The sequence below is a fragment of the Lepidochelys kempii genome, chromosome 6, assembly GCF_965140265.1.
Source record: "Lepidochelys kempii isolate rLepKem1 chromosome 6, rLepKem1.hap2, whole genome shotgun sequence".
Lineage (NCBI taxonomy): Eukaryota > Metazoa > Chordata > Testudines > Cheloniidae > Lepidochelys > Lepidochelys kempii.
Window position 1 is genome coordinate 112,315,007 of NC_133261.1, and position 25,460 is coordinate 112,340,466.

General features: G+C 42.6%; 2 protein-coding genes across 5 annotated transcripts in view; one reads left to right on the forward strand and one right to left on the reverse strand.

Moving 5' to 3' along the window:
- Window positions 1-1,229: 1,229 nt before the first annotated feature.
- CINP (cyclin dependent kinase 2 interacting protein) lies at window positions 1,230-9,994 on the reverse strand. Its single transcript, XM_073349701.1, has 5 exons — window positions 9,750-9,994; window positions 7,967-8,138; window positions 7,031-7,157; window positions 3,793-3,922; window positions 1,230-1,542 (listed from the first exon to the last, which is right to left on the reverse strand). Exons 1-5 carry the CDS (start codon window positions 9,754-9,756, stop codon window positions 1,340-1,342), a joined length of 639 nt encoding a protein of 212 aa, XP_073205802.1. The 5' UTR covers window positions 9,757-9,994; the 3' UTR covers window positions 1,230-1,339.
- Window positions 9,801-25,460, forward strand: part of TECPR2 (tectonin beta-propeller repeat containing 2) — a 72,846-nt gene continuing 57,186 nt past the window's right edge. For 2 of the 4 annotated variants that reach the window (XM_073349690.1, XM_073349692.1), the window contains exons 1-3: window positions 9,802-9,966; window positions 23,405-23,687; window positions 23,835-23,963. In XM_073349690.1, coding sequence (XP_073205791.1) covers window positions 23,469-23,687; window positions 23,835-23,963 — 348 coding nt within the window. In that variant the 5' untranslated portion in view covers window positions 9,802-9,966; window positions 23,405-23,468. Of the gene's footprint in view, window positions 9,967-23,068; window positions 23,206-23,404; window positions 23,688-23,834; window positions 23,964-25,460 lie in introns of all 4 variants that reach the window. The other 2 variants (XM_073349691.1, XM_073349694.1) reach the window with 2 other exon arrangements.

Sequence of the window (25,460 nt, forward strand, 5' to 3'; positions counted from 1 at the left end):
ATGTCCTATTACACTTCTTACTGTATTTATTGCTAGGAAGTAGTGATACTATGAAATCTCTAGTGAAAGTTCAAAGTAGCTTTAAGAGAAAAATATACACAATTTCTAGTATAGCAATATCTGTCAACACAAAGGGTTTTCCGATTACTTATTTAATGGGGTTAATCAAAATGCTGGTGTAAAGCTTAGTCATGTATAATCTCGAAGTTTTAAAACATTTAGTGCTTTTGAAAGGGGCTGGTTTGACAGCTCGAGAGCACTGAACTGTTACCACAGCAGGCTCAGTGGCTGTGGAAGCTTCTCCATGCTGTCCTGCCCACCCCGTGGAGGGCCATCCCTCTCCTGGAGGGACCACTTAGGAGTGAAGCAGTAAATATTTCCATGATCATTCAATCTTTGGCATGTCAGAGAATAAGGGCTCCTCTTTCACCTGTTAGCCCAAAACTAACAGTCATTTTATTGTAGCTGGCAGAAGCAGATCTAAGGGTGCTTATAAACAGCTCTACAATTTGTGTAATAGTTTCAGAACTTATAGTTTTTCAACATAGGAGAGTCATATTGTAAGAACAGAGAGGCATTTTATTGTTTGGGCAAAGTGAGAATAAGCTGGATATAGTGATACTTCTAGATTTGTATATATTCACTATAACAAAACCTACTTCATTAAGGAACTGACTCTGCCATTGGTTTAAATAGCAGCAGAACTCTCCATGCCACAGTGGTACACTTTCAGATCTTAGTAATTGCCTATGCCACCCTGAAACTTCAGAAAATCTGTGTGGTATGTACACAAGGAAAATACAGAACATGTTTTGTTTTTGATTTTGTGTATTGTGACAGTTCAAAACAGAAGTAGCAAGACTTTCAGTGGGTGTCAAATTTGGTGTCAGACGAATGATGGTCCAAGGGTGAGGGCTCTAGCCTAGGGCTCCTGTGACCCAGGTTCAGTTCCCTGTTCCACTGCAGTCTTCTATGTGAACTTAGGCACAGATCCTCAAAGGTATTTAGGCACCTAACTCCCATTGATTTCAACTGAATTCAAATAAATACCTTTGAGGATTTGGCCCTTAGCCTCTCTCTACTTTGGTGCCCTATGTGTAATCTGGGGATAATAGCACATCTAAAATTGTGAGGTGTTCAGATACTACAGCAAAGGAGGTAATACAAGAACCTTATTGTTTTATATCAACCAAGAGGAGGAGTGACAAACGAAACAAATTAAATACAAACAGAGGAAAAACAGATTTTAATAACCTTATAAAAATACAACATATAATTAACCTGTCAGTTTGTTGCTGCTTCAGTGTCACATGAGTATTATTAGAAGGAGTCTTAAACGCTACACTTGTCTATGTCCTGTTTCCAGCAACATGCTTTCTAGCAGTAGTTTACTGCTGTTTTCAATATAGGGCTGGTACAACCAAGATGATAAATAAACCATCATAAGATCTTGGTCAGCAGTATGAGCAATCTCTTGCGCAATTGTTTGCTTAAGTCGTAGTTCCTTCTTGTACATTTCAGTGAGCTTGAAAGAAATCTCATCTGAAACGGATTGAACAATTATACACACTATTTCTAATCATATATAAGCAACTCTGAAAATAATAAATCAATACTTGTTATACTAATCATTTTTTTAAAAAAATAGCTATTATAGTATACAAGCTTTTATAACTAGCCTCTCTAGGTAAGTCAGCCATCCTGATCTTAACAAGAGTTAACAGTCCTTTCATTGCAATATGAAATGCCAAATTTATTGCTCATGTATTGGATATATTTCTACACACAGATGTATAAAATCTCCTTTTATTTCTACATCTCAACAGCAGTGTCTTAGAACCAGCTATAAAAATGGTACTATTTTAAGCCATTTCTTTAAAGGGACATGGTTTAAAAATGTAAAGGTCTTACAATACTTTGAATAAAAATTCTGCATAAATGTTCTGGATATCTTGATATTTTTGGGCAACTAAACCATAATCTGCATACTATATAAACCCAAATAGTGCGAGTGCATAAGCATCAGGAAGTAATACTGATCTGTTTAACTAACTACACTATTTGTGAGAGTGAAGAATAAATGGTGAAAATAGTTTGAAACTGGAATGTTTGTCTAATGTACGGAGTTACTAGTAATGCTGGTAAGGATATTTTTTAAAATGTATCTGGCTATTGTCCCTTGAATTGTTCAACCCAGTAAGTGAACAAAATATTTGACAATAAGGGGCCATGGCTGCATTCCTTGTTCACCCAAAATTCCAATGGAATTCAGCCAGAATTGTAGGTAAAATTATTACAACCACATTTCTTTGGACTTTTTCAATAAGAGAGGGTCCAGCACATCCCCTTTCCCCTGCCAGTCTTCTGGTTGGCAGATACCAAGACATGAGAATCCCACTATTCTAGGGCAGTGAACTGAGGAGCGGGGGACACACTGCACAAAATAACTACTTCCAATTAATCAGAGAAACACATCTGTTGCCATCCAGTTCCTGAGTTCCAAGAGTTGTAAAACTGCAGTAATGCTACTCGTCAGACAGATGCACTTCAAGCCTGGTAGGTTTTTTTAGGTTGTTAAATAACTGGAAGGGCAGAGAAGGCCTCACCTATACTTTGTCACTAAGTGAATGCTGGAAGGATCTATATTCCCTATTTTTAGTGACAGAGAGCAATGAGCCTTCTCCTTCCTCAGTCTGTTCATCCTCTGGATCAGAGCCCCTTTAAAACTCTTCTGTAACTGACAATTAACTGAGGTGGGACTCCCATCTCTCACCTAAGAATAAGCCCCATTCTACAAATTGGACTGTAAAATAGGACTCATTGCTTCCAGACAGGAGAGATTTTCGCTCTTTGTATAGGGAGTAGCTATTGCAGCTTTGACACTTCTAGCAGATGCTTGTTTTAACTGGATCTGTCTGTATGTCTTAACACTAATTATAATGTGTGAGTTGCTTTGCAATTTACATGAACTGTCAGCGGCGATAACCTCAGTCAGTGGTTCACAAACTTATTTGATTGTGCCCCCTTCTTTGTGGCTGTAGTTGTTTGTGCCCCCTCCCTTAGATACATATACTATTGGCCAGGGAGAATGAAGAACAGCCGCTGCTGGCTAGGCACCCAGCTCTGAAGGCAGCATTGTGCTAGCAGCAGTGCAGAAGTAAAGGTGGCAAAGTGATATTTGTCAATATCACTTTTCATGGCAGACTTCATGCCCCATTGCCACCCTTACTTCTGCCTCACCAAGGGGCTGACAGCTGGAGCTGCTGCTATCTTCGGGTGAGGGACTGCGGGAGGAGGGGCAGGAGAGCCGGAACCTGGGCTACCTCCCAGTGAGGGCTGGGGATGGGGGGAAGAGGAGGGGAGAAGGAGAGCTCTAACAGTGGGGCTCCATCTAACTCCTTTATCCCCTTCTCCCAGGTGTGCACAGCCCTTCTGCAGGAGCCCCAGGCGGCTGGGGCTAACAGCCAGGGCTCTTTTTTTTTTTTTTTTAAAGGCTTACATCTCCCTTGACACATTCCCACACCTCCCTACGGAGGTGGCCCCATAGTTTGAGAATCACTGCTTTAAGTTAATTGATGCAGTAACTTATCTATTGCTTACTCAGTTAGAAAGACAGACTCTCTCACTACAAAAGGCAAAGTTACAATCTTATCTAGATCAAAGTTAACAGGGCATATTTTTCAGTTCTTCTAAATTACTATTTCAATTTCAAATGACATCAAATGTCTTTTAAAATGCTCCTTATTGGGAAATACTAATGGATAACTTACAAGTAAACAATATTCTACTTACAGAAGTACATAGTGGGCCATGTGTGAAAGAGTGGTATCCTGCAATCTCCACTTTCATAATGGTATGTTTCTAAGTCACAAATTCCTTTAGTAGTTGAACATAGTTTTTCCATTTTCAGTTGTATTTTTGCCTGAGAATGATGAGAGTTTCAAGTTAATAAACATTTGGGGCATTTATGCTACTAAGATATTACAAGTATTAACTATTAATGAAGTTCAAAACCACTTTGTGACTACCTCAACCAGATTCATGAAATTTCTAATTCACTTTTATGGCTGCAAACAATAGCTATTATATTATGGGGGGAGGGATAGCTCAGTGGTTTGAGCATTGGCCTGCTAAACCCAGGGTTGTGAGTTCAATCCTTAAGGGGGGCCATTTAGGGATCGGGGCAAGAAATCAGGGATTCGTCCTGCTTTGAGCAGGGGGTGGACTAGATGACCTCCTGAGGTCCCTTCCAACTCTGATATTCTAATTCTTTTAGTGGGACTAATATAGAGATTTCATGTGACAAACATTTGGTGTTTCAAACATTGCATATACAGTTTTACTTCTATTTTGAATATTTCCCTATTTTTAGTTTTCTTTTTCAATCCTAAATCCAAGTTTACCACAGAGAAAGTTTGGTAAAGCTCTATCTTGATAGTCTTGTTTTTCTTCCTTTATAACAATTTAGTACTGGTGAAAGGGGCTGGATTGAGAGTGAAAGTTGCTCTTTCCTACAGAACAAGTACAGCACAGGCACTGAAAGTGCAAGCTTCTCTGCCAACGTCCCCCAGCTTTAACCTGGTAGGACCACCTCTAGGTATGGAAAAACAGTTCAGTCTCTATGCCATTTCAATCTTTTACTCCCTCCGAAGACTGCCAATAATTAGGATAGTCAGTGCTAACTGCAGTGTGCGCACTTTTCCATACTAGTAGTCCTGAAGTATTAGAAAGGTAGAACGGAATTAACTATTGTGCATTATCAAAGGTAACAACTGACAGAGCTAACCGATAGGTCTCAAAATGTAACCGTAAACAGACAATCATCATTCAGTAGGTCTGTTTCTACTGGGGTCCTGGAGGGATAGGTTCTTAACCCTATGCTATTTAATATTTTTATCAATGATGTGGAAGAAAACATAGAATAATCACTGATAAAGTTTGCAGATGACACACAAATTGGAGGTGGGGTACATAATGAAGAGGACAGGTCACTGATTCAGAGCAATCTGGAGTGGTTGGTAAACTGGGTGTAAGCACACTATGTCTTTTTAATATGGCTAAATGTATATACATCTAGGAACAAAGAATGTAGGCCATACTTATAGGATGGGGGAAGGATGTGACTGAAAAAGATTTGGGGGTTGTAGAGGATAATCAGCTGAATGTGAGCTCCCGGTGTGACACTGTGGCCAAAAGAGCTAATGTGATCCGGGGATGCATAAACAGGGGAATCTGAAGAGTAGAGAGGTTATTTTATCTCTGTATTTGGTACTGCTGTGACTGCTGCTGGAATATTGTGTCCTGTTCTGATGCATGTCATTCAAGAAGAATGTTGATAAATTGGAGTGGGTTCAGAGAAGAGCTACAAGAATGATTAGAAAACCTGCCTTATAGTGACTGAGCTTCTTGAGTCCATCTGTTTAGCTTAACAAAGAGATGGTTAAAGGGTGACTTGATTATAGTCTATAAGTGTCTATACAGGGAATAAATATTTTAAAAGGGCTCTTCAATGTAACAGAGAAAGGTATAACATGACCCAGTGGCTGGAAGCTGAAGCTAGACAACTTCAGACTGGAAATAAGGTGTAAAATTTTAATGGTGAGAGTAATTAACTACTGGAACAATTAACTAAGGGTCTAGTGCATTTTTTATCACTGACAATTTTTAAATCAAGATTAAATCAAAATCTTTTAAATCATAAAAGATATGCTCTAGGAATTATTTTGGGGAAGTTCTATGGTCAGTGTTATACAGGAGGTAGATGATCACAATAGTCCCATCTGGCTTTGAAATCTATGAAACCATTAATAACATCATTGAGGCTGGTAGCAGCATCTTACAGTAAAGAATTTAGTAGCATCATGGTCATGCTGTAAACTCCTGAATATATATGGTACATATGATTACAAACAGTGGAAAATAATGTATATATATGCATTGTCCAATCCACCACAAGATGCTTAGACTTTAATTGCTCAACAGGAACGACAACTTACTTACATCAGTGCATTTAATGGGCTAAGTCATGACAGTAACTCAAACTAAGAAACAGAAGCATTACTCTTACTTTCTCCAGAGAACCAAACTTGATGGGGAATCTGGAGTATTTTCCTGCTTATACCAATCATTGGAATTTTCTCAAGTTTGCACAGAACTACTCAATCTATCATCATACCAATATCATTTTAATAGGCATTTTTCTTTATAGCTAAGAGATATTAAAGTTATTCTAATTAAGAAATAAAATTCAGAGTAAGTTAACATGAAATTATTTCTGCAAAGTGAAAAGGCTGTACATTTTTTCTTTTGATTTGTATTACTTTTTCTCTATTTTTAATTTAGGTTAACTATACCATTCTGAAGGTATGAACTACTATTACAGTAGGAACATCACTTATCTTTACCTGTATCAGCTATTTCCAAAATTATTGAGGTGACCATTCATAACAGTGTGTCCACTCATTAAGTAAGTTAGATAACAAATATCCACTCTGTTCCCTAAAGAGATGGGAACTGTAACACAGAACTGGAAGATTGGAAACTGAATTATGTCCAATCAAACAAAATATAGTTCTTAGGTTGTGTTTACACTGCTTTCAGAAATATGAATACAACATGTGGACATACCCAATCTAACTTTATTTAGCTAGCGTGAATAATAATAGCAGTGAAGCTGTAGCTGCATGGGATTGCTGGTCCTGTATGTACACAGGGTCCCAGGTGGGGTTGTACAGCCTGTGCAGCTGTGCTTAACTGCTATTGTTACTTGAACTAGATTAAAGCTAGCTTGGGTAGCCTATACGTGCTGCGATCACACCTCTAATTGCTGCATAGACATATGCTTATTGCTACCACATCATATTAGGTCTGAACTGTTCTATCCTCTAACTTGATGTTTGTTTTGTTTTGAAGATGGTGAAAGTTTAGGATTAGAAAGAATAGACAATAGGTACAATATTGGCATTGTATTATTTTGCAGAATATTTTTGTAGGGAATATACAGTTTGAAAGATCAACGAATGAACATTACCATGTTTTCCAAAGTCCCAAGCAATTCTGCACAGAACATCTCAAGTTCTTCATTATAGTCTTGAGACAGCTTTCCACAGTCAGAGGCAATGTTGTCACATTCTATCTCCAGCTTGTTATCTTTAAATCTAAACAAAAGCATATATTAGTGCAAATACCTCTGCACACCTTTACTCACATAGACTGTAGGAATTTAAAATCTATGCTATCCTCTATACTACTAACAAAAGGCTTGAGACTACAAGCCCTTTCTCACATGAGTAGTACAAAGGAATTGCTATACAGGATTAGATGAGTGGTTTAGCTAGTTCAGTGTTCAACTGTGGCTAGTACCAGATGGTTCAAAGTACAAGAACCCTACCTTAGGCAATTAAGGAATAGTCTGTCCACCAGGAAAAGGAAAGTTTCTTCCTAATGCCCATTAGTTACAGGTTGTCTTACGTTCTGAAGCAGGCATTATGTCCCTTCCAAAGTTATTGGCTTTTTAAAAACTTTACTATTGTAATTTTGTTATTCATGTGAATGGCCAATCCCTTTTTTAATCCTGCAAAGCTCTTGACCTCAGTGATATCTCGTAACATTGACTTGTGTGTCAGAGAAAACTCACCCGAGTAAGCGTTTGTAGGCTCAAGCTGTAATTTTGTAATTCAGCATTTTAAATATTTAATATTTGTTTATTATTTGTATGTATAAAAACATTTTGCTGCAAATACAGCTCTTATGAGGTTATCCAATTTTTATCTTAAACAGCCTTACCTGAATTTCAATATTTTGATTTTATACAATCACAAAATGCTAGTGGTATAGAATATGAAGCCTGTCCACCCTGTTGGTTTGGTTTTTTTTGTAAAGCTGCCCAATCAGGAAAACAAACTAGTTTCACAGTAAAAGTGACCTCTACATTGTCATTATTTGCAAGCCCTGTTAACATACTCACTGTGTGCCAATTTTCAAGTTTACAATTTTGTTTGCAGTACTAAATCCATTATTATTCAGGGTCTCCCATTTCATCATTAAATTATGCCAGTCTGCTGCGTTATCTTTAATTTTTCTTGCACTGACAGATAAAACAGGTCTTTTTGGAGCAACAGCTGCAGGACTCTTTGTTGCTTTAAAAAAGAGAGAGAGAGAAAATGCAAACTGGTAAAAATCTACAATAACAAATCAATTAACTGTTTTATGTTGTCATTACAGCTGTATGTGGCTGCATGCAGTATTTTCCTTGCTGTTCTGTTCCCGAATGCTGACTCAGTAAAATGTAGTTTACAGGCACCCTACTAACTTTAATCATAAATAAAGTTTCTAGCCTTTCACCATCAGTGTAAAATAACCACATTCTTAGGGTATTGAAAAAAATAAACTGCATGTTGAGGTATTCCATTAAAACACCTAACTAATGCTGTAAAACCACTAATAAGCAATCCTAGAGTATTTTGCCAATACAAGTAATGGCTATGTTTTCTGAAGTGAAATTTTAATGTAGCACTTCTTGGCAAGAAGTCACTAACTCTGTTAGGACTCAGTCCTTTTCGTAGTGGTCTCTATCATGAATATTTCAGTACGTTTGCCCAGGCCAGGAAGCACTATGTGTGAAATCCTGGCACTACTGCAGGCAATGGGAGTTCTGCCATTGACTTCAATAGGGCCAAAACGTCACCTTATATTTTTTACAGGATTTTAATGACAATGCAAGGCTTTGATGTTGCAAAAATTTATATACATGATTAATTTTACACAGGTGAGCATCAATGGAACATCGATTCGATGGAACTACTCATCTATGTAAAAAGAAAAGGAGTACTTGTGGCACCTTGGAGACTAACCAATTTATTTGAGCATAAGCTTTCCTGAGCTACAGTTCACTTCATTGATGAAGTGAGCTGTAGCTCACAAAAGCTTATGCTCAAAGAAATTTCTTAGTCTCTAAGGTGCCACAAGTACTCCTTTTCTTTTTGCGAATACAGACTAACACGGCTGCTACTCTGAAACCTGTCATCTATGTAGTTACTCATATTTGCAATCATTGCAGATTCAAATGATAACCTATTTCTGTCCTCAACTTTGCTGTTCATCACATAAACAGTTTCTGGACATTAGCAAAGCAAGCTCAGATTTCAGAGGCAGTGTCTCTAGTAATAATAATGTTATTTATAAACATACACTGAGTGTGACCGTACATACAATTGATGCTAATTCTCTACACAGCTAAATTATTTTTCATCGAAGGATCTCAAAGTGCTTCACGAACATTAAAACTAACAACGCTGACGCTTTAATGGTAATTTGTTAAAATACAATATTAAGAGCCAAGGAAGCGGGGGGGGGGGAAGAAACTTTTAGAAGGCCCCTCATTTTTGAAGACTCTGTGGTTTCAGTGTGGCCACCCCGCTGAACGTTACGCACAGGAAGAGTCCCATCCCCTTGGCTTCACGCTGCTGCGCGGGCTGACGGCTCCGCGAGATCGAGGCCCCACAGCTGCAGCCCGCGCTGGCAGATCTCCTTCACGTTTGAAAATGTAACGGTAGTAACGGAATATCACTAACGAAATGCGCGTGCAGCCTGGCTCAGGTGCCCCGGGAAGGGGGGAAGGGCGGCGCCAGAACCGGGCTTACCATGAGAAGGCAGCGCCCCTGTGCGCGCACGCGGCGGGTACCCGACCCGCGGCGCTGGAGACGGACACCCACCCACCCCTCCTCCCATGGGCTCCAGGCCTCACTCACCTGCCATGTCCCGAGCCCCGCCGCGATAGGGCCCCCGGCCGGGCCGCGCCCCGCCTTCCCTCGGAAGTGCGCTCACGTCCGGCCCCGCCCGTCCTGGGCCCAGCCGCCGTCGCTCAGCCGCGCCCGGTCCGGCGGCTTAGTCTTCCCTCTCCGGGGGGCCTCGGAGAGGCAGCCTCCGCCCGGCCGGGAGACATGAGGGCCCCGGCCCCTTGCTGAGGTGAGTCAGGCAGCCGCCGCTCAGGGCTTCTCCTCACGCCTCCACCCCTTCTCTCCATCAGCCCTTCCCCCAGCCGCCCCTTTTCCCTTCCTGTGCCCCCCACGTCCCCCTGCCGCCGTACAGCTCTGTCGCTGGGGCTCCAGCAGAGGCTGAAATAGGGAAACTCCCCACCCCACCCCAGGGCTCCCCTCTGCTGTTGGAAAGAGCCTAAGAGGTGGGGGTCGCTCGCCCGCCCCTCTGCGAGGCTGGGGATACTTGCACCCGCTTTGAACTCTGCTTCCCTCGGTGAGCAAAGGGCCTGGAGGCGCTTGGGAGCCCCGCTTCATTTCATCCTTCAGCAGCCCTGTGAAGCCGCTGCTGCTGCCGCCGCTCTGCGGTTTGCTGCCTGTCGAGCTCCCCGCATGGGGAATCTGTTGCGCATGGCCGGTACCGGTGTGGTGGTCCGGATTCGGCTAATCCGGTAAATTTATCCTGCAAACATTGTAAAACCTGGGGTGGCGTTAGGAGGATGTATGCGGCGCGGTTGTAACCGTGTCGGTCCCAGGATATTAGAGAGAAGCTGGGGGAGGTAATACTCACAGAAGCTGGTCCGGTAAAGATATTACCTCGCCTCCCTTGGCTTGCTAATCAGAAAGATGCCTAGCTTCACGCTCCCCATCCCACTTTTTATTTCTTCGGAGGGTGGAGTGGGAAACTTTTTTTTAAAAAATTTTAGAATTAAATACAAAGAAAATGAAATCAACTTCCTAACCAAATTTCTCTGCGGTGTGTCTTAAAACAGATTGCAGAGTGTGGGGATGGAGGCAGGACAGTGAATGTCAAGCTATTTAATGGCAGGTTTCAGAGTAGCAGCCCTGTTAGTCTGTATTCGCAAAAAGAAAAGGAGTACTTGTGGCACCTTAGAGACTAACCAATTTATGTGAGCATAAATAAGCTATTTAATAATAGTTTAAAATGTGCTGACTTGTGCTTATTTTTATAAATAAGAAATTTAGTTAATAAAGTCTTGTAACATGGTTGGGACATCACAACAAGGTTGCTGCTGTAGTTAAAGCCACAAATCGGAAATTTATTTTAAGCTAAACTGTAAATAAACTTTGCATGCCCACTTTCATAAATGTAATTCCCAGTTCTTAGGTTACATGAGTGCTTTTAAGTAACATTTGTTACTTTCCTTAGTGTCTCTGCAAAAAGATTTTGTGGGGGAGAACTATATTGCAATTTGACATGGGCTAGAGGATTAGAGTGGACAATGAGCTATAGGTAACTTATTATTTTAAGTATGGAAGCTTAGTTTTTGTTCAGCTGCTGTCATACGTGCAACACAATAACATTGAAATGTTTTTAAAGTTGCTAGTTTTTTTGTAAACACCTTAGAAATGAATGATTATGAAAAAAGGTGATATTGCAAACTAATGCCATGATCCTGCAACCTCTTATGCATGTGCTTACCTTTAAGCTCATGAGTAATTCCACTGAGTTCAGTCAGGCTATTGACGTAAGTAAAGTTAAGCGTTCTGTAAGTTTCAGTAGGATTGGAATCTAAATACACTGTGGAAGTGTCCAAAGATGGGGACTGTTAATCATACTTGTGATTTGTTTGACTCCTTCAAATATTCACAGTATCAGTCTTGTGAATGTGAGGGTTCATTTCTTTAAGATTAAAATAATCTTGAGTAGTTTGAAGTTTAGTTTTTCAGTTAACATTTTTTGAACCAATTGAAAGGATGGTGATGTAGTTATTTGTGCAACAGGACAGTATTTCTACGCTTTCATGCTTTTTGAATCTCTGTATCTTTGTTTCAGATGGTGAATATGCATTGCCTATGGGGGTACAAGGTGGACTACTCTAAAAGTTCTTGTCAATGAGCATTTTGTATTATATAAAAATATATTTACACATAGTTTGGATTTATAACTAGGAAGCCAAACATAAATAAAAATCTTAGTAACATCTGTATATATTAATTTTGTCTAAATCTAAGCTTCCACTGGCTCTTTAAACACACACAACAATGGAAAGTCTGCAACCTTTTTGAAATTTTCTGAGGCGACACTTTTAAAATCATTGACAGTATCCTGATGTTAGAACTGTAAGATTTTTGAAGACTACATTTTAAATGGGATGTAAACTATTGATTTAAAAAAAAAAATGTAGGTGCCAAATCTGAAAACCTAATAATGAGCGCGTAGGGGCACAAGTTGAGTTGCCCCTTAAATAATTTGGAAAACTATTTTATTACCATTTATACTCCTATAGTGCACAGAGGCCCCAGTTGAGGCTAGGGCCCATTGTACTAGGTGCTGTGCATATACATAACAAGAGATGGTCCATGCCCTAAAGAACTTAAATCTAAATAGACAAAACAAAGGGTGAAAAAGGGGAAATATTATTGTACAGACAGGGACTGAGGCACAGAGAGATGCAATAATTTCCTTGCGGTCCCAAAATCTGTGGCAGAGCATGGAATCAAATCCTCATCTTCTGATTCCCAGTCTTGTGTCTTAATTACAAGATATCTTCCTTTTCACTGTTTCACAGCTGTTGAGCCAGAGTCCCCATTATGGAGACTAGAGAAGTAGTAGTAGAGAAGTAATGGCCAGAGATACTGGCTGTGGTTTTTGTGGATGGAAAAGGAGGGAGCGCCTTTTCTTCATGGGGCTGTGCAATGCATCATAAGTAAGGTTAAGATTTATTCATGGGTATTTTTAGTAAAAGTCATGGACAGGGCCTGTGACCTGTCCATGACTTTTACTAAAAATATATATACCCTGACTAAATCTTGGGTACTCTGGAGGCGGGGCTCCAGGGGCGCTCTGGACGCACATGGTGGCCTGACACTGCCCCAGCAGTGAACGGTGCAGCTGGCCCTGTGGTCAGTGGCACCGGCGCCTGCAGAAGTCACTGAGGTCCCAGAAGTCACAGAATCTGTGACTTCTGTGACCTCCGTGACAGACCTGCAGCCTTAATCGTAAGGCACTTCATGTTTCTTATATTTCCACTGCAAAATCTCTTATTTACCCTGCTCTGATTTGTCACATATGGCAATCATGTTCTTGAAAATGGCAATTGCTGATTCCACTGAATATGCAGAACCATTCCTAAAATTGGTCTGGGACAACAGGTTATGCCAACCATTTGTCTTCAGTTTCCCTGTTACTATTAATGAAGGGGGAAAGTACTGTGTATACTTATTCATAAGCTGAATTTTTTTAGTAAAAAAAGGGAAGCACCAGAGAAGGGGGTCGGCTTATGAACGGGTACAGAGAGGGAGAGGTGGGACACAGCCCCTCCCCCAAACAGAGGGCGCAAGGAGAGGCAGCACAGCCAGCAGAGCTAGAAGGGAAGAGGTGGGAACAGAGTCTGTCCGCTTCTGGCCATGCTGCTCTCCCCCCAGCCTCCGAAGCAGCTGCAGCTCCAGGGCTGGCAGGCTGCAGCTGTGCTGCTTGGCCCCGCCCACTGGAGCATGCTGCGGCCATGCCCCCCGGCCCAGCTCGCTGGAACATGCTGCGGCCGCACCGCCCAGTCTGGCCTGCAGGAGCTGCTCCATCCAGGCCAGAGACATCCTCCACAGATAAGGTGGGAAGGGATGGGATGGGGAGAGTGTGGGGGTCCTGGGGTGGGGTCATGTGGGGGGTGGTCACAGGGTTACTCCCCTGACCCCCAGCTTCTCCCCACAACCAAAAAAATTTTCCTGCCACTTGCTGTCCCGGCCCGCCAGGGTAAGGAACTGGCAGGCCGGGACACTTTGTTTACTTAGGTTTACCTCGGGCCTGCGGACGCTCAAGATAAACAAACCATCTCGGCCTGCCAGTGGCTTATTCTCATGGCCTGGGAGCCAAAGTGTGCTGACCCCTGAATTATAGGGTTGGCTTATGAATGGGTCATAAAATTTTTCCATTTTTACTTATCCATGGGGGGGTGGGGAGAGTCAGCTTCTAAACAAAGTGGCTTGTGATCAAGTATACACGGTAGATACAAATGCTGTCCTCGAATAATCAATAAAGAAAGCATGTGTGGCCCAAAGATCGCTGTCCAGTAATTTAAACTCAAGCTGTATGTTTGAAACCTGATTCTCCTCTGTCTTGAGCTTTTATGTTTGTGCAAAGAGGTTATAAAATATGGCCATTTTGATTGTGGAGTGTTTTATACTTTTGCATTCATTTTTCACAGAGGTAAGTGATTGTGCAAGGCAGTGATGATTGGACCCATTTGTTTAATAACCTACAAAACAAACACATATTTTCATTGTTTAAAAAAAAACAAATGAGGACTCTTCAGCTTTGGAGTATCTCAAAGTCCTGCAGTACTTTAAAGTGAAGCTGAACTGTGTAACTACTAGAAAATGAAACTGCCTAAACTGTTTTTAATTGTGCAAGCCAAATGTAGCACAAAGAGTCAAAAGTAGATTTGTTTTTCTGATAACTATTACTTTTAACAATCTTGGGTTGAGGTAGGAATTCATGTAAAGGACTGAGGAGGAGACTTCTAATCTGATTTCTTCCTGTGTACATTAAGCCACCACTATCCTCCAGCTCAAAAACAAATAAACACACACTACTAAAACAGCAACAAAAACTTCCCTGGTAGTCATGGATCCCAAAATTCTTCTAGTCCTGACTTTGCCATTTACTTGTTGTATGGTCCAGAACAATTAGTTTAGGCACTGCTCGTACTAACTATTTCAAGCAGGTGTACCCCTGCACCCATGCAGATGGCCCAGGGGTCTTCTCAGATGGGACAGCTTGCAGGATCAAGGCCACTTTCAGATTCTCAGCCTATAAAGTGGGGGGGAAATAATATTCAACTATCTCACAAGGGTATTGTAAGATGATAAACTAAACCTCACAAGCACAAACACTGCTGATGTACTTTTTATAAACACTTCTTAAATTATAAAATGAACTATGACTTGTGTTGGAGAAAGCCAAAGTGAATTCTCAGAAGTTCTGTCTTAAGACATAGTGCCTGAGCCAATCCTTACTTTCATGAATAGTTTCACTGGAGTCAGTGGGAGAACTCATATGAGAGCAGTTTGTCACAAAGGCCCAATAATCTGTGATAGTGTTGTTTAATATTTGAATGTATGACAGAGTCTTTGGAGACTTTTATAGTATTTTTAAGTAAGATAACGTTTTTCATATGGCATCACTGGGTGTGTATGGCCCTATTCAAACTATAACAATATGCAAGGTGAAATCCTGACTCCGTTGAAGTCAATGGTAAAATGCCATTGTCTAAAGTGGGGCCAGGGGTTTCACTCGCAGTTCCCATCTCAAGGAGACTTTGATTTAGGTAGATGGGTAAATTAGTAAAAATCTCATGGCAGGATGGGAATACAGCAGTTGGAGGAGGAGGAGATGTTGCTTTGTAGGTTGTGTGACGGGTTCGGTCACGGAGACCTCCTTGGGACTGTCACCTGATGTACTGAAACTATCTCTGAGCCCATTTTCTCTGTCAGCTGGGGACTCCAGAACCCTGGCTTGTTGAACCAGACATGCTAGTCTGCTGCAACACAGACCCAGGTCTGAACCACACACCCAAAGCTGCAGGCTTTAACTGAAAACTACTCAGCAGGTTACCTATCTCCAGCACCCAGACACCCAGCTCCCAATGGGATTCAAACCCCAAATAAATCTGTTTTACTCTGTATAAAGCTTATACAGGGTAAACTCCTAAATTGTCTGCTCTCTATAACACTGATGCACAGAGAGAGATGCACAGCTGTTTGCTCCCCTAGGTATTAATCACTTACTCTGGGCTTAATAATAAACAAAAGTGATTTTATTAAGTATAAAAAATAGGATTTAAGTGGTTTCAAGAAATAACAGACAGAACAAAGTGAGTTACCAAGCAAAATAAAACAAAACACACATGTCTAAGCCTAATACATTAAGAAACTGAATACAGGTAAATCTCACCCTCAGAGATGTTCCAATAAGTTTCTTTCACAGACTAGACTCCTTCTTAGTCTGGGCCTAATCCTTTCGCCTGGTACAGTTCTTGTTAGTTCAAACCCAGGTGGTAACTAGGGGATTCTCATGACTGTAGCCCCGTTGGTTCTGTTCCACCCCCTTTTATAGCTTTGGCACAAGATGGGAATCCTTTCTTCTAAATGGAAAGGCACCAGGTTTAAGATGGATTCCAGTATCATGTGATATGTTCACATTACCCACAGGTTTCAGAATAGCAGCTGTGTTAGTCTGTATCCGCAAAAAGAAAAGGAGGACTTGTGGCACCTTAGAGACTAACCAATTTATTTGAGCATAAGCTTTCGTGAGCTACAGCTCACTTCATTGGAAGTGAGCTGTAGCTCACGAAAGCTTATGCTCAAATAAATTGGTTAGTCTCTAAGGTGCCACAAGTCCTCCTTTTATTACCTACAGGCTGGCCCCCACATCCTCAAGAAGGCTTGCAGGTAAATAAACCATTGACAACCAATTCTCCTAGTTAATGGGAGCCATGAAGAGTCTAAGCTACCATTAATAGCCCACACTTTGCATAATTACAATAGGACCTCAGAGTAATACTTCATATTTGTAGTTTCAGATACAAGAATGATACGTGCATACAAGTAGGATGAACACACTCAGTAGATTATAAACTTTGTAATGATACTTTACAAGAGGCGTTTTGCATAAAGCACAATTCAGTTACATTATATTCGCATTCATTAGCATATTTCCATAAAAGATATGCAGTGCACCATCACAGGTTGCATAAACTGTTTTCTCACATCTTCTTTATTTTAATGGATTTGTTTTCAATAATATTTTAAACAATAGTTGGCCTTGAGCTATAAGGTTGAAATGGAGAATTAGCGATGGAAATCAAGCCAAAAAAAGTGAATTTTGTAAGTGTTTCAGGGTCCAAAGATAGCACACTGAATTCTGGTGGGAAAATATCAGCAAAATAAAATCTTGAAAATTGAGACACCAAAATCATTCATAGTAATGGGGATGTTAAAATGGTGATCAGTATTTTTTAAAAACCGAGTTTGCATAGCACTGTAATGTGTATGGTGCTTCCCAATAGTGTGCCAAACAAATAACATTTCCTTTCCTCAAAAAACATACAGTACAGGCACAATTGGATACATACTGTACATGTGTATGGTCCCTATCACTAGAATGCTTCACAGAATAGTTGAGGTTTTAGACATTTTTAGAATTTTGTAAATCCAGTTTTTATTATATTCTTAGGGTATGTCTACACTACGGAATAAGGTCGAATTTATAGAAGTCGGTTTTTTAGAAATCGGTTTTATATATTCGAGTGTGTGTGTCCCCACAGAAAATGTTCTAAGTGCATTAACTCGGCGGAGCGCTTCCACAGTACCGAGGCTAGAGTCGACTTCCGGAGCGTTGCACTGTGGGTAGCTATCCCACAGTTCCCGCAGTCTCCGCTGCCCATTGGAATTCTGGGTTGAGATCCCAATGCCTGATGGGGCTAAAACATTGTCGCGGGTGGTTCTGGGTACATATCGTCAGGCCCCCGTTCCCTCCCTCCCTCCGTGAAAGCAAGGGCAGACAATCGTTTCGCGCCTTTTTTCCTGAGTTACCTGTGCAGACGCCATACCACTGCAAGCATGGAGCCCGCTCAGGTAACCGTCACCCTATGTCTCCTGGGTGCTGACAGACGCGGTACGGCTTTGCTGCACAGTAACAGCAACCCATTGCCTTCTGGCAGCAGACGGTGCAATACGACTGGTAGTCGTCCTCATCGTGTCCGAGGTGCTCCTGGCCACGTCGGCTGGGAGCGCCTGGGCAGACATGGGCGCAGGGACTAAATTTGGAGTGACTTGAGCAGGTCATTCTCTTTAGTCCTGCAGTCAGTCCTATTGAACCGTCTTATGGTGAGCAGGCAGGCGATACGGACTGCTAGCAGTCGTACTGTACCATCTTCTGCCAGGCAGGCAAGAGATGAGGATTGCTAGTAGTCGTACTGTACCATCTTCTGCCAGGCAGGCAAGAGATGAGGATTGCTAGTAGTCGTATTGTACCATCTTCTGCCAGGCAGGCAAGAGATGAGGATGGCTAGCAGTCGTACTGTACCATCTTCTGCCGAGCAGCCATGAGATGTGGATGGCATGCAGTCCTTCTGCACCGTCTGCTGCCAGCCAAAGATGTAAAAGCTAGATGGAGTGGGTCAAAACAAGAAATAGACCAGATTTGTTTTGTACTCATTTGCCTCCTCCCCTGTCTGGGGACTCATTCCTCTAGGTCACACTGCAGTCACTCACAGAGAAGGTGCAGCGAGGTAAATCTAGCCATGTATCAATCAGAGGCCAGGCTAATCTCCTTGTTCCAATAAGAACGGTAACTTAGGTGCACCATTTCTTATTGGAACCCTCCGTGCAGTCCTGCCTGAAATACTCCTTGATGTACAGGCACCCCCTTTGTTGATTTTAGCTCCCTGAAGCCAACCCTGTAAGCCGTGTCGTCAGTCGCCCCTCCCTCCGTCAGAGCAACGGCAGACAATCGTTCCGCGCCTTTTTTCTGTGCGGACGCCATACCAAGGCAAGCATGGAGGCCGCTCAGCTCACTTTGGCAGTTAGGAGCACATCAACCACCACACGCATTATCCAGCAGTATATGCAGCACCAGAACCTGGCAAAGCGATACCGGGCGAGGAGGCGACATCAGCGCGGTCACGTGAGTGATCAGGACATGGACACTGATTTCTCTGAAAGCATGGGCCCTGCCAGTGCATGCATCATGGTGCTAATGGGGCAGGTTCATGCTGTGGAACACCGATTCTGGGCTCGGGAAACAAGCACAGACTGGTGGGACCGCATAGTGTTACAGGTCTGGGACAATTCCCAGTGGCTGCGAAACTTTCGCATGCGTAAGGGCACTTTCATGGAACTTTGTGACTTGCTTTCCCCTGCCCTGAGGCGCATGAATACCAAGATGAGAGCAGCCCTCATAGTTGAGAAGTGAGTGGCGATAGCCCTGTGGAAGCTTGCAACGCCAGACAGCTACCAGTCAGTTGGGAATCAATTTGGAGTGGGCAAATCTACTGTGGGGGCTGCTGTGATGCAAGTAGCCCACGCAATCAAAGATCTGCTGATATCAAGGGTAGTGACCCTGGGAAATGTGCAGGTCATAGTGGATGGCTTTGCTGCAATGGGATTCCCTAACTGTGGTGGGGCTATAGATGGAACCCATATCCCTATCTTGGCACCGGAGCACCAAGCCGCCGAGTACATAAACCGCAAGGGGTACTTTTCGATAGTGCTGCAAGCTCTGGTGGATCACAAGGGACGTTTCACCAACATCAACGTGGGATGGCCGGGAAAGGTGCATGATGCTCGCATCTTCAGGAACTCTGGTCTGTTTCAAAAGCTGCAGGAAGGGACTTTATTCCCAGACCAGAAAATAACTGTTGGGGATGTTGAAATGCCTATATGTATCCTTGGGGACCCAGCCTACCCCTTAATGCCATGGCTCATGAAGCCGTACACGAGCAGCCTGGACAGTAGTCAGGAGCTGTTCAACTACAGGCTGAGCAAGTGCAGAATGGTGGTAGAATGTGCATTTGGACGTTTAAAGGCACGCTGGCGCAGTTTACTGACTCGCTTAGACCTCAGCGAAACCAATATTCCCACTGTTATTCCTGCTTGCTGTGTGCTCCACAATATCTGTGAGAGTAAGGGGGAGACGTTTATGGCGGGGTGGGAGGTTGAGGCAAATCTCCTGGCTGCTGGTTACGTGCACCAAGACACCAGGGCGGTTAGAAGAGCACAGGAGGGCGCGGTACGCATCAGAGAAGCTTTGAAAACCAGTTTCATGACTGGGCAGGCTACGGTGTGAAAGTTCTGTTTGTTTCTCCTTGATGAAACCCCCCGCCCCTTGGTTCACTCTACTTCCCTGTAAGCTAACCACCCGCCCCTCCTCCCTTCAATCGCCGCTTGCAGAGGCAATAAAGTCATTGTTGCTTCACATTCATGCATTCTTTATTCATTCATCACACAAATAGGGGGATGACTACCAAGGTAGCCCAGGAGGGGTGGTGGAGGAGGGAAGGAAAATGCCACACAGCACTTTAAGCACAGCACTTTAAAAGTTTACAACTTTAAAATTTATTGAATGACAGCCTTCTTTTTTTTGGGCAATCCTCTGTGGTGGAGTGGCTGGTTGGCCGGAGGCCCCCCCCCACCGCGTTCTTGGGCGTCTGGGTGTGGAGGCTATGGAACTTGGGGAGGAGGGTGGTTGGTTACAGAGGGGCTGCAGTGGCAGTCTGTGCTCCAGCTGCCTTTGCTGCAGCTCAACCATACACTGGAGCATACTGGTTTGGTCCTGCAGCAGCCTCAGCATTGAATCCTGCCTCCTTTCATCACGCTGCCGCCACATTTGAGCTTCAGCCCTGTCTTCAGCCCGCCACTTACTCTCTTCAGCCCGCCACCTCTCCTCCCGGTCATTTTGTGCTTTCCTGCACTCTGACATTATTTGCCTCCACGCGTTCGTCTGTGCTCTGTCAGTGTGGGAGGACAGCATGAGCTCGGAGAACATTTCATCGCGAGTGCGTTTTTTTTTCTTTCTAAGCTTCACTAGCCTCTGGGAAGGAGAAGATCCTGTGATCATTGAAACACATGCAGCTGTTGGAGGAAAAAAAAGGGACAGCGGTATTTAAAAAGACACATTTTATAAAACAGTGGCTACACTCTTTCAGGGTAAACCTTGCTGTTAACATTACATACATAGCACATGTGCTTTCGTTACAAGGTCGCATTTTGCCTCCTCCCACCGCGTGACTACCCCCTCAACCTTCCCCCCTCCCTGTGGCTAACAGCGGGGAACATTTCTGTTTAGCCACAGGCAAACAGCCCAGCAGGAATGGGCTCCTCTGAGTGTCCCTGAAGAAAAGCACTCTATTTCAACCAGGTGACCATGAATTATATCTCACTCTCCTGAGGATAACACAGAGAGATAAAGAACGGATGTTGATTGAATGCCAGCAAACATACAATGCTTTGTTCTACAATGCTTTGTTCTACAATGATTCCCGAGTACGTGTTACTGGCCTGGAGTGGTAAAGTGTCCTACCATGAAGGATGCAATAAGGCTGCCCTCCCCAGAAACCTTTTGCAAAGGCTTTAGGACTACATCTAGGAGAACCGCAAATGCCAGGGCAAAGTAATCCTTTCACATGCTTGCTTTTAAACCATGTATAGTATTTTAAAAGGTACACTCACCGGAGGTCCCTTCTCCGCCTGCTGGGTCCAGGAGGCAGCCTTGGGTGGGTTCGGGGGGTACTGGCTCCAGGTCTAGGGTGAGAAACAGTTCCCGGCTGTCGGGAAAACCGGTTTCTCCGCTTGCTTGCTGTGAGCTATCTACAACCTCCTCCTCATCATCATCTTCTTCGTCCCCAAAACCTGCTTCCGTATTGCCTCCATCTCCATTGAAGGAGTCAAACAACACGGCTGGGGTAGTGGTGGCTGAACCCCCTAAAATGGCATGCAGCTCATCATAGAAGCGGCATGTTTGGGGCTCTGACCCAGAGCGGCTGTTCGCCTCTCTGGTTTTCTGGTAGGCTTGCCTCAGCTCCTTCAGTTTCACGCGGCACTGCTTCGGGTCCCTGTCATGGCCTCTGTCCTTCATGCCCTGGGAGATTTTGACAAAAGTTTTGGCATTTCGAAAACTGGAACGGAGTTCTGATAGCATGGATTCCTCTCCCCAAACAGCGATCAGATCCCGTACCTCCCGTTCGGTCCATGCTGGAGCTCTTTTGCGATTCTGGGACTCCATCATGGTCACCTGTGCTGATGAGCTCTGCATGGTCACCTGCAGCTTGCCACGCTGGCCAAACAGGAAATGAGATTCAAAAGTTCGCGGTTCTTTTCCTGTCTACCTGGCCAGTGCATCTGAGTTGAGAGTGCTGTCCAGAGCGGTCATAATGGAGCACTCTGGGATAGCTCCCGGAGGCCAATACCATCGAATTGTGTCCACAGTACCCCAAATTCGAGCTGGCAACGTCGATTTAAGCGCTAATCCACTTGTCAGGGGTGGAGTAAGGAAATCGATTTTAAGAGCCCTTTAAGTCGAAATAAAGGGCTTCATTGTGTGGACGGGTGCAGGTTTACATCGATTTAACGCTGCTAAATTCGACCTAAAGTCCTAGTGTAGACCAGGGCTTAGCACTAACATTTTTTTCTTTAAGCTTCAGAGTTGTGTTTTTGGGATCATATAGCAGCCTTTCTTCTCCCCAGAAATCAAGAATTCCTGACCTAAACAGCTGCAAATATTTTTGGCTGGATCAAAACTGTCTTATTAATCAAAATAGCCTCTGGTATAATAAAGTTTGAAACCTGAAGACTTTTGTTCTTTCCTATCTTTCAAAGTCATCCATGAGGAGAATAGTTGCTGCAAATAATAATAATAAAAAAAAAAATTGTGTGATCTTTTAAGCAGAAAGGCTTCAGTTTTTAATTGCATCATTTAGTATCTTGACACACCACATGAATGGGGAGACAGTTTCAGAAAGTAACTGAGGCAGTTAGTACATTAAAATCATCATACACTTAAACTCCAAGGGAAGCAAACTATGGCTTTTCCTTTCCTTTCTCCTGAGAAGATACCACATTCTCTTCTAAACATTCTATAAACTTCTTATTGCAACATGAAATTGGCAACCCAAACTCTTGTGTACACTATTTTTTTTTTTTTTACTGCTTTCCCCATCACTTTTGTAAATGAAATAACTGAACAAATCTCTGGATGTGCCTGTCAAATTGGGAGTCTCCTCACTTTTTCAATTGCCCCATTGTTCCCACAAATTATTTTGCAAATATTTGTTCTTGTATTTACTTGCTAAATATTAAGACAGTTTAAATATATACCTAATATAATTGCAGTTCTGCGGTGGGATTAAGGAATTGGATATAGACACCATTTAGTATAAAAGTCAAGGGACCCAAGCTTGCAGAGTTTCCTATGCTCTTATTATAATTCATGAAAACTGAGAACACTCAGTGCTTTTAGGTTTGATCCAGTGTTTGTACGAGTCTTTCTCCTGTATGTACTTGCATGTTTTGTTCTGTGCCATGCAGTGAGCACTTAGTTATTTTAATCTTATGCTAATCTGATTTTACTCTTTCAGTAACCAAATAGGAATGAATTGTACCAGTCAGTTGATGCTTTTCCCTCTCTTTTGAGAGTGAAATGCTGCATTTGGGCTCAGTCTAGGAAGATATGTGCTGGTCAAGATTGGAGAGAAAATTGCTTATCATCTGTTGGGTAATTACAATGTACACCAATTGACACTGATGGTAATATTGGCTCAATTTGAGCGGAAGTTTCTTGTTGTAGAATGATTTGTTCTACTAAGTGAGGCTTATTTTTTTTTAATTGGTTGCTGTTTGTACCAAACTACAACTATTCTGTTAGCTCCTTTGGAAAGAATACATTTTAACTAAAGGTGTTTGTTGTTTTTCAGGTTTCCTTAGTGTGAAGTAAATGTGTTTATTCCAGTCTGTAAACTGTGGAAACTAACCCTTACCATGGCATCTGCAGCTCCACCAGTTACATTTAAGGAGTTTTGTCCCCTATACGATCTCCTCAATGCCATTCCTACAAAGGTCCAAAAGGGATTTCGCTCCATTGTGGTGTACCTCACAGCACTTGATACCAATGGGGACTACATTGCTGTGGGCAGTAGCATTGGAATGCTTTACCTGTACTGCAGACATTTAAACCAGATGAAAAAATACAATTTTGAGGTAAAAATTAACTTTTTGTGCCTGGCTTTGTGATCAGAAGTTTTTCAGTACTTTTTTAGATGTTGGTGGCAAATTAACACTTGCAGATCTTTCCCTCAGGAAATTTATTTAATTAATTTTGTAATTTTGTTTGTCTTGTTTCAAAAGGGGAAGACTGAATCTATTACTGCCGTAAAGTTGTTGAGCTGCTTTGATGATCTTGTTGCTGTTGGTACAGCTTCAGGCCGGGTTGCAATTTTTCAACTTGTCTCTTCGTTACCTGGAAGAAACAAACAAGTAAATTTGGTTACAACTTCTTTGATGTTAAATATGATCTTCTTTGACCATATGTCTGTGTGGCTCTCACGGCAGATGTGTATGCTCGGAGTCATTTGTTTAGCAGTGTCCATCAGCCCTGCTCATGCCATCTGTACTGCCTCATGCTACCATGTGAGGAGGTAAAGGGTAGGATGGCTGAAGCTCTTCCTCAGTTCCCTCTTACCACTGGCGACAGTGAGATGTAATCTGGACTGTGTCCAACGTCACTTGCTTTTGATTTCCAGAATTCTTCTCTGGTTGAAGAAATGTCAAGTTCATTTCTACCTTTCATTAATTTCTTCACTTGATTTTTTTTTTTAATTGGTTGTTGTCCCTCACCCCCAAAAGGGAAAAGAAGCAGTTAGGACAGATTGGGGAAGCAGAGTGAGGTGCTTCAGGCTAACTGCTAGCTGTGGTGGATTCAAAACCCATTGGGTTCAAGCCATTTCTTGCGATGAGGTAATACCCATCTCAGATGAACATAGCAGATTCCTGTTCTGTTTTGGGGAAGTAGACATCCCCAAGAAATATGCTGCCTGCTACTTCTTCTCATCCCGCACCAGAAATTCCAAGATGTAAGACTCAAACTACTCCTCTTTGAGAAACCTCAGAGGGTAGCTTCTGATCCAGGAGTAGGCCATATCTTGGAACATTCTGGCTCTTCAGTATTCTATTAACAGGGCCAAATCTTTCAATCTGTCCCCAGGTTTGTTCGTGGCTATAGCTAGCCAGTACAAATGTCAGGAGGCCATTTTATCCCAAAGACTTAAACCGTGTTACCCATTTTGAATCTTGCTGTGCAGTCGGCTGACTGATGTGATCTTCACTCCAGGAGAGCCCAAGTTGCAACCTCAGCATGCTTTTGCAACATACCAATATCCAAAAGCTGCTATGTGGTGCAACCTGCTCAGGTCTGTGTCAAGCGTTGTGCACAAGATTTGGCTGCCAGATCAGCCCCAAAGTTTAGGAGGGCTGTACTTCACTCTCTGTTTGACTAATGCAGCTGATAGTCCTCATGCCTGCCATCCTGAAGAGGATACTGCTTGCCGGATCCACACTGACACACAAACCAAGAAAAATGGTTACTTACCCTACAGTAACGGTGTGGTTCTTCAAGTTGATGTCAGTGTAGATTCCACAACTTGCCCTTCATCCCTAGTTTTGGAGTCATCAGTTAACAAAGTCTTCATTTTGCAAGGGAACTGAAAGAGGGTTGTGGCCGCTTCACTCTTTATGCCCGTGTGCAGTTGTGATCCCACCAGACATTATTAGAAAAAAGGTTTTGAGCTTGTGTGCACACCTACAGTGGGATCCACAATTACATCATCATCTTGAAGAAACCGTTACTGTAGGGCAAATAACTGTTCTTTCCTAATAAATGGTTGTATAATGATTTTGCACATCTAAAACAGTGAGGATCAGGAAATCCGTGTATAATGAAATATCTTGAGTATGTTGTTAATCACGTATTAATCT

Bases quoted from the DNA above. Each gene is read 5' to 3' on its own strand.
- CINP (XM_073349701.1), bottom strand. The intron at 3,923-7,030 runs GTAATGTTCATT...CATCATTCTCAG, and splicing joins TTGGGACTTTGGAAAACATG to GCAAAAATACAACTGAAAAT. The intron at 1,543-3,792 runs GTAAGTAGAATA...AATCCGTTTCAG, and splicing joins ATGGCCCACTATGTACTTCT to ATGAGATTTCTTTCAAGCTC.